Consider the following 16,525-nt stretch of genomic DNA (forward strand, 5'->3'; position numbering starts at 1 on the left):
GCGGAACTTTTCCTTAAGGCATAACTAAAAGTTTGCCTTAAAAAGTAAAAACAATAAAATATATGCCTCAAGCCCGGGAGACTTTTAGTTAAGCATAACTAAAAGTCTGCCGGATGAGGCAGAGCGAAATTCAAACTCTGTCTGGCTAATTTTTTTAAAAATTTTGACTGAGCGGGGATTCGAACCCGGAACCTATGAGTTTTAGGCGAAGGACAAAAATTAAAGACCACCAATTTGAGGGGCAAAAGTTAAAGACCACCCCAAAAGAAGAATTGCCCTCTAATATTCATAAATAAACTTTTAGGGTCATTCGCACAAATGGCCCTATTTCTAGGTGGTCTTTAATTTTTGGGCGCGACATAAACTAAATTTCGGTCGGCATAGTTAGCGTTTAGCTTCAACATATGTATTATAACATCCCACAAGTTATATCGGATAAGGCAAAATGTTCAACACTAAATATATCTGAAAAAAGCCAAAAGTTTACATTCGCTCGGCATAGTTAGAATTTAGCTTCGACATATGTATCATCACATCCACACAAGTTATACAGGAAAAGGCAAAACTTTCAACACTCAACATAATCTAAAAAATATTACACAACTTATGCCGCATAACTTAATTCCTACAGCACTTGTGCCCGAGTGAGGCAATCAATTTACAAAGATAAAAAATGTTAAAAAACTTATGTTGAGAGAAGTATATCTAGATATTTTCATTAAATATGTAGCATGGCCAAAAATTAAACACCACATATATTAGCGGCAAAAATTAAAGACCAGTCCGTATGAAGGACAATCCGTGCAAAACTTTGGAACTTCTAATGATCTTGAAGGGTTAGCAGATATGTCATGTTTTTGTTTCATTGAGTTTGTAGAGGTCTGATTTGTGAATTTTTAAGCCTCCATAATACATACACATGAAGAGCGAAGGTGATGAAGCCTTTCACAAATGCACGGGCCAAGAGAAGAATGCCCAAGTTAACATATATGTTAAGCAACTAGGCCCAACAAGCTAGGGCCTAGGGAAATGGGCTTTATAGGATCTGTGTGTTTGTCACTGTGTCAAATGTCAAGTTTTTGCGCGGATTGACTCATCTTTAAATTTTCGTCCCTCAAATTGCTGGTCTTAATTTTTATCTCAGCTCCTTATTTAATACTAAAATTTATGGGCCAAAGTACCCTTAGTCACTGATAGATCAGAGATTTTGGGTTCGATTTCCAGCAAAGTAAGATAAAAAATCATTTCGCAAAGCAAAGTTTCATAGATATTATGCTATTCGAGCAAAGTTACATAGAAACTATGCTTTGTCCGACATAGCTCTGTAGAAATTAAGTTAACAGGCATAAGATGTGTAGTACTTAATTTGCAAGACAAGGTTTCATAGAAACTATGCCTATGCGGGCAAAGTTACATAAAAACTATGTCTTGTCCGGTATAGTTCTGTAGAAATAAAGTTATGTGGGATAACTTAATTTCTACGTAACTATGCCGGACAAGACATAGTTGCTATGTAACTTTTCCCGAATAGGCATAGTTTCTACGAAAGCTTACCTTGCGAAATTAGGTCACAAATTCAAATTTCTTTTTTTATTTTTCCGGTGGGATATTTTCGATCACTTTTTTGTTACTTAAAATACTGAAGATGCAAAAATTAAAGTCCTGCAATTTTGAGGGGCAAATATTAAAGACCACCCCAAGATAGACATTCCTGCGAATTGCCCGCCAATTGTTCCTGATCTGGCCTGAATCGCTTAATGCTATTGCTCGAGTGAACATTTTGTCTACAGTGAGTAATCCAGTACATACTCGCTGCTTTTTGTTCAAGCTAAATTTTTGAGAAAAAATATATGCACTCATTGTCATAAGAAATGATGAATGTAGTAGTTTGTTGCATAGAATAGCTTTTGTATTGGTTAGTCTTTTAGTTTTGGAAATCAAATTGTCCATGTTTCTCAGTTGTAAACTTGTATTACTGCCATCTATATATCGAATCAAATAGGGATATATACGGTGAACGTAGATTTTGAACAACATATGTTTGACAGTGTGCGGGCAATTACACTATACAATTACATGCTAATATAACTTTTCTAAATATATTTTATTTTTCTTTTCTCAAATATATTTTGAAATATTCCTGTTACAATATTTCTCTTTAATTTCTCTTATTCTCGTTTTCAACCTTCAGACATGTTTATTCTCGTTTTAAACCTTCAGACGCGGTCCCAATTCAGAATATTCGAAAGAGGATGCAACACTGAAATTGGATCACTATTCCTGCTTAGAGTTTCCTTCATTTCCAGAAACTTAGAAACCAGTTCTGGCTTGCTTAACTGAATAAAGACAGCAGCACTTTCATCCAAATGGTAGACAGAGGAAACAGAGGTTGGGCCAAAGGCTTGTAATAGACAAGCTCTGATCTCCCTTGCTTTTAGTTTAGATGGCAATCCCCACAACAAAATGACCTGGTACCGACATTTGAGGTTACTAATAGCTGAGGAGTCTGCTGTACATTTCCCAGTACTTAGATCAATGATGTCTCCACTAACCCAGCTAAGGTACAGGCGATTGATATAACTTTGAAGCTGCGTCTCCTTGGCTAAACCTCCAGCAAGCACATGAAGGCTGAAATCAATGCCTAGATGATTGCACGCCTGTGCAAAAATGCATCCGGTCATGAATGCATCATAGCCAGCTTCATGCTTAGCTCCTGAGTTCCAGTTCGAGGATCTGCAAATCAACTTAAATTAGTGACAAGGATTATTCACATTGTTCATTTTGATCTTATAAATTGAGATACAGAGCAATAGATTTAAGCTATGGGAGTGCTGAAAGAAGCGTAAGATTTTCTTCACAAGCTAATCAAATATACCAAAGATGCAAAGCAAACACAGGCGAGACACGCATAACTTCAGTGTCAAATGCATGCAGAATTCCAACAGGAACTAAAGAAAGATATTGCGTAAAAGATGTAAATCAAAATCAATAGTCAAGCTAGAAACAACCAGGCACATGGTAAGCACATAGTAAAGTAACAAAATAGCATTCTGTTGATTCAGTACCAAGAGTTAAGTAGAAATAGCGGTAAACCTTTTTTCATCTACTTGAACCTCCACCTCTACACATTGTCTATCAGCCAAACCAGAAGTTTTGACACCTTTTGAGGACAGATAGAGACAAATGCTCTGGATAGTGATGTGCTGTTTTTATTCACCATCTTTTGAAAAACAACGTTTGCATTCAAGAGTATTTTGTTGTCAATTATGAAAGGGAAGTACTTCTGAATGGAAGATACATAGTCCTCAGCGGTCGAAGGTAGTGGACCAACGAATTTACTGAATATATGTGCCATATCTGCGTTGATTGTATAAAGTGTTGGGTAAAAGTTGAAAAAGAAAAGGTAACCTTTCCATAAATTGAAGATGATTTATTTACCAAGAAAGCAATTGTGACCAACAATCAACTTCCGTTCCGAGGAAAGAAGATCAATAACATGTCGAAATCCAGCAGCAGACTTGACCATCATTTCTGCTTCTTTACGAAGGCCGTCCTTCATCTCTGTCTACTTGATTTAATACATGAATAGCTTAGATGAGATACAGTCAAGGTACTGAATGAACAGATGAGGAATCACTTCTTATTTTCTTTTTCTCTCATCATTATAAGTTTTATCGTAACACAAGGTGATTTTAATAACTCTTTCTGCAAATGGAACTTAAACTTATTTACTCACAGGTTTCACGTAAATACTCATCCCATTTAGATCAATTTTTCTTTTTTTAATGAAGATCCCATTTAGATCAATCATTATAACTGGTTAATGAAGAGAATAGGTCTCATATTGACAAAAATGATACCAATAACAGTTAATTAAAAAAGACGTTTATTACTAGTACTTGTGGACTCTCAGAAACTGGAAAGTACAGCAATGGTCATAAATGTAATCACTGTGTCCATATATTGTTTCAGCAAGAATTTTCTTTATCAATCAAGCCTTTAGGCCTTACCATCAGTTGACCCCTGTCATCGTTGGAATCTGTATAGACAATCAACTGCTGCTGAGATGTTGCTTCACTAGCTACTCGGATATAGGCAAGATCTTTGAAATGCTTTCTAGTGAGCTGGATTTCCGGTTCACCAAAGGACAATATCATATCAACAATTATATACACTTCTCTTGTTCATGATGAACTGCCGAGGAACAAAGAGAAGGTAATATTGACACTATTACTGGGTAAGTGATTACCTCCTGCTTAAATAAAAGGAATACATCCTCTAATTCAAGCTTTTAGACAAAAAGTAAAACACCAGCTAACATTGGATAAAAGAAGATACTCTCACAGTCTCACATCATAAGTTGATCATAGTACAAAAACAAAGAAAGAAAGAGAAGAGCTAGTTACCTCTTTAATCACCCTTAGTTGACAAGAAGTAAACCCACTAAGGGCAAGGGCTGGACGGGTCTTGAAGAAAACCATTTAAAATCTTTGACTTGGATCAGTGGATAATATTTTAATTACAGAGCTACTGCTTCCCTTAGTTAACAAACTATCACGCCATTCCCTCATTGTGTTCTTCATTCTCTCAGCAAATAGAACATCTGCCATCCTAACCGATGGAATTCTGCATCTTCTCTCAAGCCAACACAGAATCCAATGATTCATCCATGTATATTGAGCTTATACGTTCCAGTGCTTCCTCTTCTTGGCTTCTGGATAAATAAGAAATTCCTGAGATTACATAGAAATGTAAAATCTCAAAAATGAAAGCAATGAAGAGATAATTGAGCTAGCCAAATTGAAATCCGACGGGTACATAACTCTTATATAAATCTAAATAGTGACTAAGTCAGAGAATTTAAAATCCAAATTCAACAAAGAATAACACCTCACCAAGCAAAACCATCCAAGTTTTGACAGCACATCAGTTCACCTGCTTGGAGATGAACCAATGATATTTGCAGCATGCAGCATACCACTTACAATGGTAGCAAAGAGACTCAAATGTAAACTTTTCTATATGATAAAATAAATTCAGAATATAGAATGCTTCCAGAACAGGATGAAACACAAAGTATAAAAAGTACAAGAGAAAAACAATGTGATTCGAAGAGACTGCACATCATAGGTAAGTCAAACTACTTGAAGAAGGGGGTTGGGGGTGGAGCTAGGAACTGATGTCTAGATAGACAACTCTTTAAGTTCACAATCCATTTCTCACAAGCTTCTAGAAGAATGTACTTTGCTATGTTTTGTTCTTCTGGGTAAACATACAAATTCATGGTAGCATTTAAAAAGGATGACATGGGTTTGCTGGAATTCATGATGTCATGGTTTAAACCTTTCTTTTCAATTCTAGTCAATTGAGATCTTGGTAAGTTGAGAAAGTTAAAACCCAAAAGATGGCAAAAGACCTAATCTGATTTGGTATATCAAAATCTTAGGATCACCATCACAACTTCAGTCATAGCCAAGTTCAGTCAATACACTAATGTTTCAACTACCCTTATGTCTTTGTCCAAATGGTCAGTCACCTCATAGGACTCGGATAAGCTGATGCAGATCCATATATTTTGAACAACACTGACACTAACAGTTAACATAAAGTTGCCAAATTGTGAACGTGCTATGGTCTCAATAACTTGTCCAAGAGAACAAAACAAGGTGTTAAGGACTTACCTTCACGTACGCAGATATTGAAATCGAATTGGTATTTCGTCAAGAAATCCAATGAGGTTGTCTGGCAAAGGAACTCGTAGGATTGGTTGCTACCCTTGCCGTGGGGATATATAAAAGTTATGTCTGCCAGAGAGAAATCAGATTTGAGAACTCGGAATGTAACATTAACTGATCAATGCTGTTTATGCTACTTGTTTCCCTTAAAAAAGCATGCTTATTCTAGCCTGTACGCCAAAATAGAGCAGAATTGATATAAAAAATGCAATGTGCAACATCTCTAAGACAAACAAATCAGGTCGCTGCTCATTTGACTTGGACAAACAGAAACAATACAGACATTTCTGCGTTTAATAATTTTAACTCTCATTACACAGCAGTCTGAAAGTACATAAACAATTAACTTGGACAAAAACCATATAAATGAATGAACTAATTATGCATCAAATCTAAATTAATTGCAGTGAACAGTATACAAATCCTTTATATATCCAAGAAATAAAAAAAACAGTGAAGACTTACGGATGAGCGATGAACAAACACCGAACTGAACTTCTCCTTCACTTTGACATCGGTCAAAGTCAAACGACTCTCTCCAAGGAGCGCTAGTTACTCCGGTCCTTGAGAACTGATTCCAAGTTTGATTTGGTAACAAGAAGATGAAGTGAGTGTGCGGCGGCGCGTGGGATAATTTGATTAAGGTAGTTAGTTGATAATAAAGGTTGTGTTTTGTTTTGTTTTTCTTGGCGAAAATTATCAAAATGGTCCTTAGTGCATGGACTTTAGTTTTATTTGACTTCACCCTTGCCCCCGGTTTGGATGGTTGTTTCCAAATTTTTAACTTGCCTCCTTGTCTAAAAAATTTCACCTAAATTAAGGGATGTACCCATTAAACATTTTACTCAAGTTGAAGTGTGTCTGATAGACACCTCACACATAATCTTCCGTGAAAACAAAGAGCGTGATTTTCAGTCACTGTGACATGGCAAAAAAGTCGAACCAAAAGGTGACCCATCAAGGGGGGAAAAAAAAAAATCTCCAGATCCCTCCCATACAACCGTCTACCACGAACAAGCACCGTGAGATGGTTCGGACATGTGAAGAGAAAATGTATGGATGTTCCAGTGCGGAGATGTGAGAGGTATGGGTGGGTGCTCGGTTTTATCAAGTTTCGATTCAGTTATTTTGATTTCGATTTTTTGAAGGTGGACACCGAATCCGAACCAACTAGTTCGGTTCGGTTCTTTCGGTTTCGATTTTTTCAATATGATATTAGAAGCGATTCCATTTACACTAATTCATATTCTCAAAAGCAATAAAACATAAAACTGATAAATTGAAATCAAAATCAAACAAACAGGATACACAAGAACAAAAAACCATAACCATGATATAGGATTACTGGGTGTTACATATATATCGTAAGAATAATTAAGAAAACACATAAAAGACATACATTAATCCTAAAGACACATCTTAGTCACCTTCATTTGTTAAGGATATTTGATTTTCTCAACTGAAGTGGAAAATTAGAAATACAAAAGCATAAGAGGGCTTGTCACAATTGGGTTTTTTTTTTGGCTTAAACTTAATGGACCTGGACTATTTTAATTTTTTTGGGTAATGTATTAAATTTCGATGGGCGTTTGGTACTTCGGTTCGGTTTTATCAAATTTCGGCTCGGCTATTTTGGTTTCAATTTTTTTAAGGTGGACACCAAACACCGAACCCAACTAGTTCGGTTCGGTTCGGTTTTTTGAATTTCGGTTCGATTTGGTCCGATTTTTTGATTTTAGGTATTTATGCCCAACCCTAATGAGAGGTTTGGTATGGATGGTTTCGCAGAGAGGTAGAGGTAGGCCGAAGAAATATTGAGGAGAGGTGATTAGACAGAACATGACACAGTTTCAGCTTACTTAGAACATGATCTTAGATAGAAACTTACGGAGTACAACCGATTAGGAGGTTAGTAGGTAGTTGTGATTGCATACTAGTAGTCATGGTATTACTCTTCTGGTTTCTTGTCCTTCGATTTCTACTATTATATGCTGTTTTTTATACTCCGATTATCTTATTAATTTGTAGTAGTTAATGCTCCTTTTTTTTTTCTTCCAGTCTGCTATATTATGCTTTTATTGTATTTTGCCGTGGCTTATTCGCTTCCGTTATTTTTTGTTTCGTATTGCTTTGAATTATTTGTCCTTATACCGCGGGTTTATAGTAGACAACCTCTCTACCTTCAGAGCCGGCCTTAGTGTGATGACCTTCCAAGTCATCTTGCCACATAAGCACATATTTTAGACATGTGGATGCTTACATGGCAAAGATGCTAGCATTTGTGGGAAGATTCTAGAGCCATGGAGAGTTTTCTTGGAGAGACTCTAGATTTTTATAAAATATTTAGGAAGACTTTCTTGAGAAGCCTTAGAATATTCTAGGCATGTAGAGAATTCTAGAGAGGGGACCTACTTGTAAATATAGAGGGACTTATGTAACAATTATTATTTATCCATTAGCCACAGGTGAGTAGTATAAATAGAGAGCATACATTTGTAAAAAACCATCAAGCAAAATCAATCAAGTTTTCTATAATAAAAAGCTTCCTTCTAAAGAAATTTCTCTTGTCTTTCTCAATTACTATTCCCTTAGCGATTTTGAGTGTAGTAAACTAGGCTGACTTGGCATAGCAAGATCGTGAGCGAGTTGTCAAGTCTTTGCACGTGCGCTTAGTTGAAGACTAAGGACGTGACATTAGGGTCAAATAACTAAAGCTTGAACTTAATTTGGGGGCCCCATTTTTTTTTTTTTTGGAAAATAATGAGTACTTTTAAGTAGAAAAGCATAATTTTTAAATAAATATCAAAAATAGATTTTCACTTTTACTTGTCCACTTTCGCTTATTTAGATAAAAATAATTTATTTTACTGTTATACCCTTATCACTAATTACTCATTTCAAATCATTTTTCAAATCCATTAAGACTATATACCAATTAATATGAGCATCTTGATAAAATATGTACTTCATTATTATTTCTTTGTGCAAAATCCATAGTGGATAGGTAAAAGTGAACGGATGGAATACATTTTTATACTATGCTCTTTCTTGACTTGTCCAGAATGTCGATCTCTTATATAACATTTATACACTCATATATTCACTTTCTTGCTTTATGAATTCCAATCTAATATATATTATTATTCCCAGAAAAATCATAGGTTAAGACTGCTTTTGACAAAATATATTGCATTCTTTTATATTTTTTTTCTTTTGTTTCAAAGAGGAGTTATTGAGCAGCCAAACGATATTTTGGAATCAAATCATTGATTTTTTTTTAAATTAGATTCTGTTAGTCTAAAATTTCCAAGTGTTATTTTTATCTAATATTTGTTGTTTTTGTTAGTTTTACTTCATAGTATAGATTATCTAACATGGGACAAAGTAATCACACTACAACAAAGAAAGAAAATTACGGAGGCAAACTCTCCGCGCGCGTATATATATATATATATATATATATATATATATATATATATATATATATATATATATATATATATATATATGGGGCTGTTTTTGATTTTTTTCAAATCAAATTCAAATTTGAAGTTTTCCTCTTCCTGACCCAATGGCTAAAACTGTCTTTCAGCTCCTATCTCTAACTTTCCAATCTGCGTCCAAGCTAATAGCTGATGGAATTAAGAACTCTGCTGGATCGCATCCAACATTTCGATCAGGAATCATATTACTTGCTGAGGTATTGAAGCCTAACTTATTTTAACTTTTGTATTCATTTTGACTAACCTAATTTTTATTTGCAGAAACACAACAACTTAATTGCAAATATGCAAAAGATGCTCATCGATGAAAGCAAAATTGACATCAAATTCGAAAAATTAGACGAGGAGAAAGCAATTAGCGTCGCATCCAGCTTACTTGCCGAGTCTTTCATTATCTGGGTGAGTATTTCAAAAATTTAATAGAGATTGAATCCATTTTATGTTTGGCGAATATAGATGGTTCCATTTTTTGTTTGTTTAACCTCAAATTTAATAGAGATTGAATCCATTATGTGTTTGGTGAATAGAGATGGTTCCGTTTTGTGTTTGTTTAACCTCAGATTTAATAGAGATTGAATCCATTTTGTGTTTATTGAATAGAGATGGTTCCATTTTGAGTTCGTTGAACCTCAAATTTAATAGAGATTGAATCCATTTTGTGTTTGGTGAATAGAGTTGGTTCTGTTTTGTGTTTGTTTAACCTCAAATTTAATAGAGATTGAATCCATTTTGTGTTTGGTGAATATGGATGGTTCCGTTTTGTGTTTGTTGAACCTCAGATTTAATAGAGATTGAATCTATTTTGTGTTTGTTGAATATAGATGGTTCCGTTTTGTGTTTGTTGAAGCTCAGATTTAATGGAGATTGAATCCATTTTGTGTTTGTTGAATAGAGAAGGTTCCGTTTTGTGTTGGTTGAACTTCAGATTTTATAGAGATTGAATCCTTTTTGTGTTTGTTGAATAGAGATGGTTCTGTTTTGTTCGTTGAACTTCAGATTTAATAGAGATTGGATCCTTTTGGTGTTTGTTGAATAGAGATGGTTCCGTTTTGTTTGTTGAACTTCAGATTTAACAGAGATTGAATCCTTTTTGTGTTTGTTGAATAGAGATGGTTCCGTTTTGTATTTGTTGAACCTCTTGACCTCCCAGTACTTACAAGACGTCCAAGTTCTCCAAATTTCCCCAAAAAAATCTCGTGGACATGATTGTTGAACTTTACCTCCCACCAATTATTAAGAGTTCTTCTAATGTTTTAATGTTGGTGAAAGATGCCCAAAGGAGCACCAAACAGTATCCAAATGTGATCAGTGACTTCCCCTTCAATGGAAGTGTGTTTTATAGAATCATCCACTGAAATTTGACAGCAAAAACACTTGGATGAATTTTGAATGCCAAATCTGGAATTGCTTCATCGAATAGCAATTTTCCTCGGTACAATCTCCAAACTAAGAAGGAGAATTTGAGAGGTATTGCATTGTTCCAAATTCTAGCTAGATCTTGATGTTGTTCTTTTCTTTTGTCTGACAATGTCTTTGTGCTGATTTGTTAGAATATATCCCATCTGTATCTGCAGTATCCATCCAAATCGGGTCATCCTTCAAATTCATCTCACCAATATCAACTAATGAGACTGATTGCAACATCCTTCTACTACTTTTTTGTAATTTGTTCTTATCTTTTATATGTATATCTCAACATCCATTTCTCTTTTAGGCTGGGCTTACCTTGTGGTGGCTCCAAACCACCTATGCATCCAAAGATGTAATGGAGAAGTTGACGGTTTTGAAGGAGGGACTTCTAGAAGATCTTGATGGCATGGAGGAAAGGGTGGAGACATTGGAGCATGATGTCTTCAAAACCTATGCGCAACTAAAAGTCACACAAATGCTCAATGGCATTCCTTTTGAGAAGAAAGGCAACCAGCAGCTCCTTGCTCTAAAAAGGATAAAAGAGGAGAAGTTGAAGCTTGGTGCACCAACACAAATGCTCAATGGCATTCCTTTTGAGAAGAAAGTCAACCAACAGCTCCTTGCTCTAAAAAGAATAAAAGAGGGGAATGTTGAAGCTTGGTGCACCAACGGTGACTCCTTACTCTAAAGGAGATAAAAGAGGGGAAGTTGAAGCTTGATGCACCTTTCTTGCATTTTACATCTTAAGAATTTACTTTTCAATAATAGTTTGCCAAGTATAGTTTGAACAGTCTACAAGCAATATAAAGACTCTAAGTGAGATTACGGATTTTACACGCATGTTTGAAATATATGAGCAATCTAAAGAAATAAGTGGGATTATGAGTTTTACATGTATGTTTGAAGTATATGAGCAATATAAAGAGATCTTGTTCTTTTATAAACAGTTCTTTTCCAAGTGGCCCTATAGCAACTTCATTCATTGGTTTGTCATTAAATGATCTGCATAAGTGAAACACAACAAAGTTAATGGAAAATGTAAATTGAAACATCACTAATTAAGGAATTGAAGACATTTCAAGTGTCCATATTAAATCTGCACTTGAGTATAGAGCCTAGAGAGAGAAGTGATGGGGCAGGGTGGAAAACTGTCTTAAACATATGGTAGCATCTAGTAAGCAAATGTGAAATCTTATAAGATATACACTTTAAGTCCTAAATCTTGTTTGGCCATAGAAATTCAATGACCAAAGAAATTTGGCCAAGTTTATGGTACAACTAATACTGCTCCCAGTACAATTATAAATTGCAATGTTCGTACCCTCTTCTCGCTTATATATATACTAGCAATACATGTCTGTGCGATGCACGGGCCGAATATTTATATTCACTTTAATTAGTTAGACTTTAAGGTTTGTATTTTAAAAATAACTTTTAAAAACATTCTAATTGTTATTATATATACAAAATGTATTTTATGTACCATCACTTTAGTTGTAATTAAAAGTCTTTGAGATGGAAATAGTCGGACTTTTTTATCATTATCATGACAATGAAAGTTGTTCATTGATGTAAAAGAAAATTAGTAAGAATATGAGGGAAATTAATATTTGATTCTAAATTTTTTCTTTTAAATTCTTTAATATTTTATATGTATACCGACAGGTTGATATCCATTTCAATTAAGTAACTATTCATATCCAAACATAAAAACCATTTTGTTGTATATATTGGATTAAAATATTTTTATTAAATTAATTAAAAAGTATATTATAATTTTTTATATTAATTTTTACAAAAAAAATCAAAATTAGAAAGATATACAAGTAAAAGTGCACAGAGGAAATAAATATGTGTCGGAGAATTGAAATAGAAGTGCACACGTGTATACATGATAAGAGAATAAATATTCAGTACTATGACATATATCCACGTGAGATTTATTAATTCTCAAAGAATGTGAAAAGTCAAAATGAACAAATTAAAGTGCACGGAGGAAATAAATTTGTGTAGGAGAATTAAAATTGAATTGCATATGTCTATACATGAGAAGAGAATAAATATTTAGCTAGAGCATGAAAATCAAAAGTGAACAAGTAAAAGTGCACGGAGAAAATGAATGTGTCGGAGAATTAAATTTAAAGTGCATACATCTATACATGAGAAGGGAATTAAATATTAAGTACTATGACACTTGTCTACATTAATATGGACAAAGGGAGTACTTCATTTTTATTAATTCTTAAAGAACGTCAAAAGTCAAGTATAGTAATGTGGCCAAGTAATATGGGACGGAAGGAGTACTTCATTTATTAATTCTTAAATAACGTGAAAAGTCAAAATAAATAAGTAAAAGTGCACGGAGAATTAAAATAGAAGTGCACACGTGTATAAATGAGAAGAGAATAAATATTCAGTACTATGACATATGCATCCACGTGGGATTTATTAATTCTCAAAGAATGTGAAAAGTCAAAAGTGAACAAATTAAAGTGCATGGAGGAAATAAATTTGTGTATGAGAATTAAAATTGATTGCGTATATCATACGGGGGAGAAGAGAATAAATATTCAGCTAGAACACGAAAAGTCAAAAGTGAACAAGTAAAAGTGCACAGAGGAAATAAATGTGTCAAAGAATTAAATTTAAAGTGCATACGTCTATACATGAGAAAGGAATAAATATTAAGTACAATGACACATGTCTACATGGGATATAAAAATAGTTGGATAAAGTGTACAAATTATATAGCTCATGGTACAAGAATTTAATGCGGGTACAATTCGTGAAGCAGTGGGTACAAGGAGGGACTGCTGTGTCGTCCCTCCATGGCACTTATTATATATAGAAATGTGTCGGAGAATTAAATTTAAAGTGCATACGTCTATACATGAGAAGAGAATAAATATTAAGTACTATGACACATGTCTACATGAGTTATAAAAATAGTTGGATAAAGTGTACAAATTATATAGCTCATGATACAAAAATTGAATGCGGGCACAATTCGTGAAGTAGTGGGTACAAGGAGGGACTGCTGTGTTCGTCCCTCCATGATACTTATATACAGAAAAAGAAAATAAATATTAAGTACCATGACATATGTCTATGTGGAATAAAAAAGTAGTTGGTTAAAGAGTACAAGTTATATAGCTTATGGTATAAGAATTCATTGACTGTACAATTTTTGAAGCGGAGGGTACAAGGGGGGACAGTCGTGTTCGTCCCCCCACGACACTTATTAATAATAGAAATATATATATATATATATATATATATATATACTAGTTTTGTCAGGCCCGTAAGTATTTTTTTTTAATTAAAGAAATATAATTTATGTTAGCAATATTTAAATCTCATATAAATATATTTCCAATATATAAAAGCAAAACTTTCTTTTCACTCCTTTAGCATTTTAACTTTCATTTTGATTAAATTATTTACTTCAAATCAAAGGCGTAGTCAGAATTTGATGTTCATAAGTTGTGGATTCTAATTTTTTTAAAGTTATTTTGTTCATTAATAATTTATACATAGTTAATGAACTTTTAAGACAAAAAATACAGAATATATGCAGCGGATGAGGCTGCTCATCCCTTAATTCGGGGTCACGGGTTCGAGCTTGGGTATGAAAAAAATCTTTGGATGGAGTGTTTCCCCCGAATGGGCGCTACACAATGCGAACTATCTGGATTAATCGGGCTCAAATGCGGATACCAGGCACCGGACAGAAAATCAAAAAACTAGAAAAATGAGGTAGGAGGTTCGACAGTTTTCGAAAAGTAAACCTTAAGAATAAAAGTAAATTTGACTTTAAAAAATAAGATTAGGACCTAGAAGTAATTAATTGAAAAGTTTGACATATTATTGGTAACTTATGTGAGGACTACAAAAGCCTCTTAGTTATCCCTTATATATTGAACTAAGAAAAAAAGTTAAAAATATTGCTCTATAATATAAAACTGAGGGAGTAAAGAGCAAAAAAAAGAAACCACAAAAAATATTTTACAATATCAATATACAAATTAAAGAGGCAGTTGAATGAACTTAAGAAAACTAATTGGTGTTAAAAATTGGGAATAACCAATCAAAATGCCACAGCTAGAACACACTTGGTGCAATATGAATGGTCAATCAAAGATGTGAGGACTACAAAACTTACATATTCTCCCTTATATATAAGTATAATAATATTATTTCCATTTATATATAGGCTTAGTGAGCTTACGGCCCCAACATTGTGTAAACACAGGCTTTGGTTCATTTTTTCTTTTTAAATTTTATTCATTCATTATGAAAATTAGATAATAATATTATTTATAAAAAAAGTTAACAAATTACCCTTTACCATCTTCTACTCCCTCCGTTTCACAATGTTTGTCTGATTTTAACTTGGCACGGAGTTTGAAAAAATAAACTTTTAAATCTTGTGGTTGTTAATTAAAGATATGTAGAATGTACCAAAATATCATTTAATCTCGTGGTCTTAAATATCTTTATGTCAAAAGTTTGAATAAAAGAATTATCAAAAAGAAAAGAGATTTTTAAACGGACTAAAAAAAAAAAAGTAAGATAAACATTTTGAAACGGAGGGAGTATAGTACATGCAAATGAATGTGAAATTTGCTTTTTAAAAGTTTTATATACATCATTTATTAAAACAAGGATAAATTTAAAAAAATAAGTAATTTCTTTAATTATTATGGAGGTTATGGAGATGGAGGATTATGATAGAAGGTTAGTATAGGTAGTCGAGTATCGTTTATTATTATTACTACTACTCTACTATCTTAAATTTTGATTTTATTATTACGTGTTGTTTGCTTTGCTTCAGTTATCGTATTATTTATTGTTGTTATTATTCTTTTCTTCATTACTTTCAACATGACTTCTTCTTTCTTTGTATATTTTTTTCATATCTGATCTATATGTTTTATTTGAGTTGAGGGTCTTTTGGAAATAACTCCCTACCTTCATAATGTAGGGATAAGATTGCATACACACTATCTTTCCCAGATCCCACTTGTAGATTATATTGAGTATGTTATTGTTATAATTGAGGCAAGGTAGCACATAGTAGATACTGTTTGTTATCGTACTGTAGCTAAATAAGAGAGAACAAATTGCGTCTTACTATCTAAGTAAAATTTGTTATAAGGCAACGAACCAAAGTACCAAACTATTCACAAAATATTAGACAAGCTAAGTGAAAGTACGAAACACATGATACGATCGTTATAAAGATTTTAAAATTTGAAATTACCAAGTTTTAATTGCACTAAGTAAAACATTAATTATCTTATAATATAATTTTAGCATATCATCTAAGTAATTAATCCCAAAATTATTTATACAGTTCAGTAGTAAATGAAAACACCTCCTCCTCCCTTCTTTTCCCTCTTGATTTTTCTCATCCATGTATGGAAATAATAAAAATCTCTTAAATACAATAATGCTCTAAAAAAGAAGTTTTGCCTTATCTGATCTTTGAGCGTTCAAAGTCTTTGTTTTTACTTGCTCTAATTACTTTGTAAGCCATGCAACATGTGAACTTTTTACGTCATGCTACCTTTCAAGCCTTCTATGAGCTTTCCTCTCGTAGTGAGTCTTTGTTTTTGTTTCAACCTTTATTTCTTTTTCACTTCTTTTTAAGAAAAATAGTTTTTGCAGTTATTGTCACCTTTTTAGTTTGTTTTAAAAAGCATGGCTCTTTCTATATTCGATTAATCTTTAATTTCCACATTTCATATGATTTATTTAATTCTCCCTCTTCTCTTTTGCCTAAAATGTACAACTCCTAAAATCTAGTAATGGCAGGTAAGTTCAAAAGCCAAAGGTTGGCCAAACCAGGTTTGTGAAAGCATTTCTCTTTTGTAG

The 16,525-nt window shown here is 33.4% G+C and overlaps 1 protein-coding gene and 1 pseudogene across 1 annotated transcript; one reads left to right on the forward strand and one right to left on the reverse strand.

Moving 5' to 3' along the window:
* Positions 1-2,031: 2,031 nt before the first annotated feature.
* Positions 2,032-4,398, reverse strand: LOC132036515 (poly(A)-specific ribonuclease PARN-like; annotated as a pseudogene).
* Positions 4,399-9,285: 4,887 nt separating this feature from the next.
* On the forward strand, positions 9,286-11,583 carry LOC132036638 (uncharacterized). Its single transcript, XM_059427020.1, has 3 exons — positions 9,286-9,435; positions 9,500-9,637; positions 10,953-11,583. The coding sequence occupies exons 1-3, from the start codon at positions 9,307-9,309 to the stop codon at positions 11,334-11,336; spliced, it is 651 nt and encodes a 216-aa protein (XP_059283003.1). The 5' UTR covers positions 9,286-9,306; the 3' UTR covers positions 11,337-11,583.
* The last annotated feature ends 4,942 nt before the right edge of the window (positions 11,584-16,525 follow it).

This window comes from Lycium ferocissimum, chromosome 11 (assembly GCF_029784015.1).
Source record: "Lycium ferocissimum isolate CSIRO_LF1 chromosome 11, AGI_CSIRO_Lferr_CH_V1, whole genome shotgun sequence".
Taxonomy (NCBI): Eukaryota; Viridiplantae; Streptophyta; class Magnoliopsida; order Solanales; family Solanaceae; genus Lycium; species Lycium ferocissimum.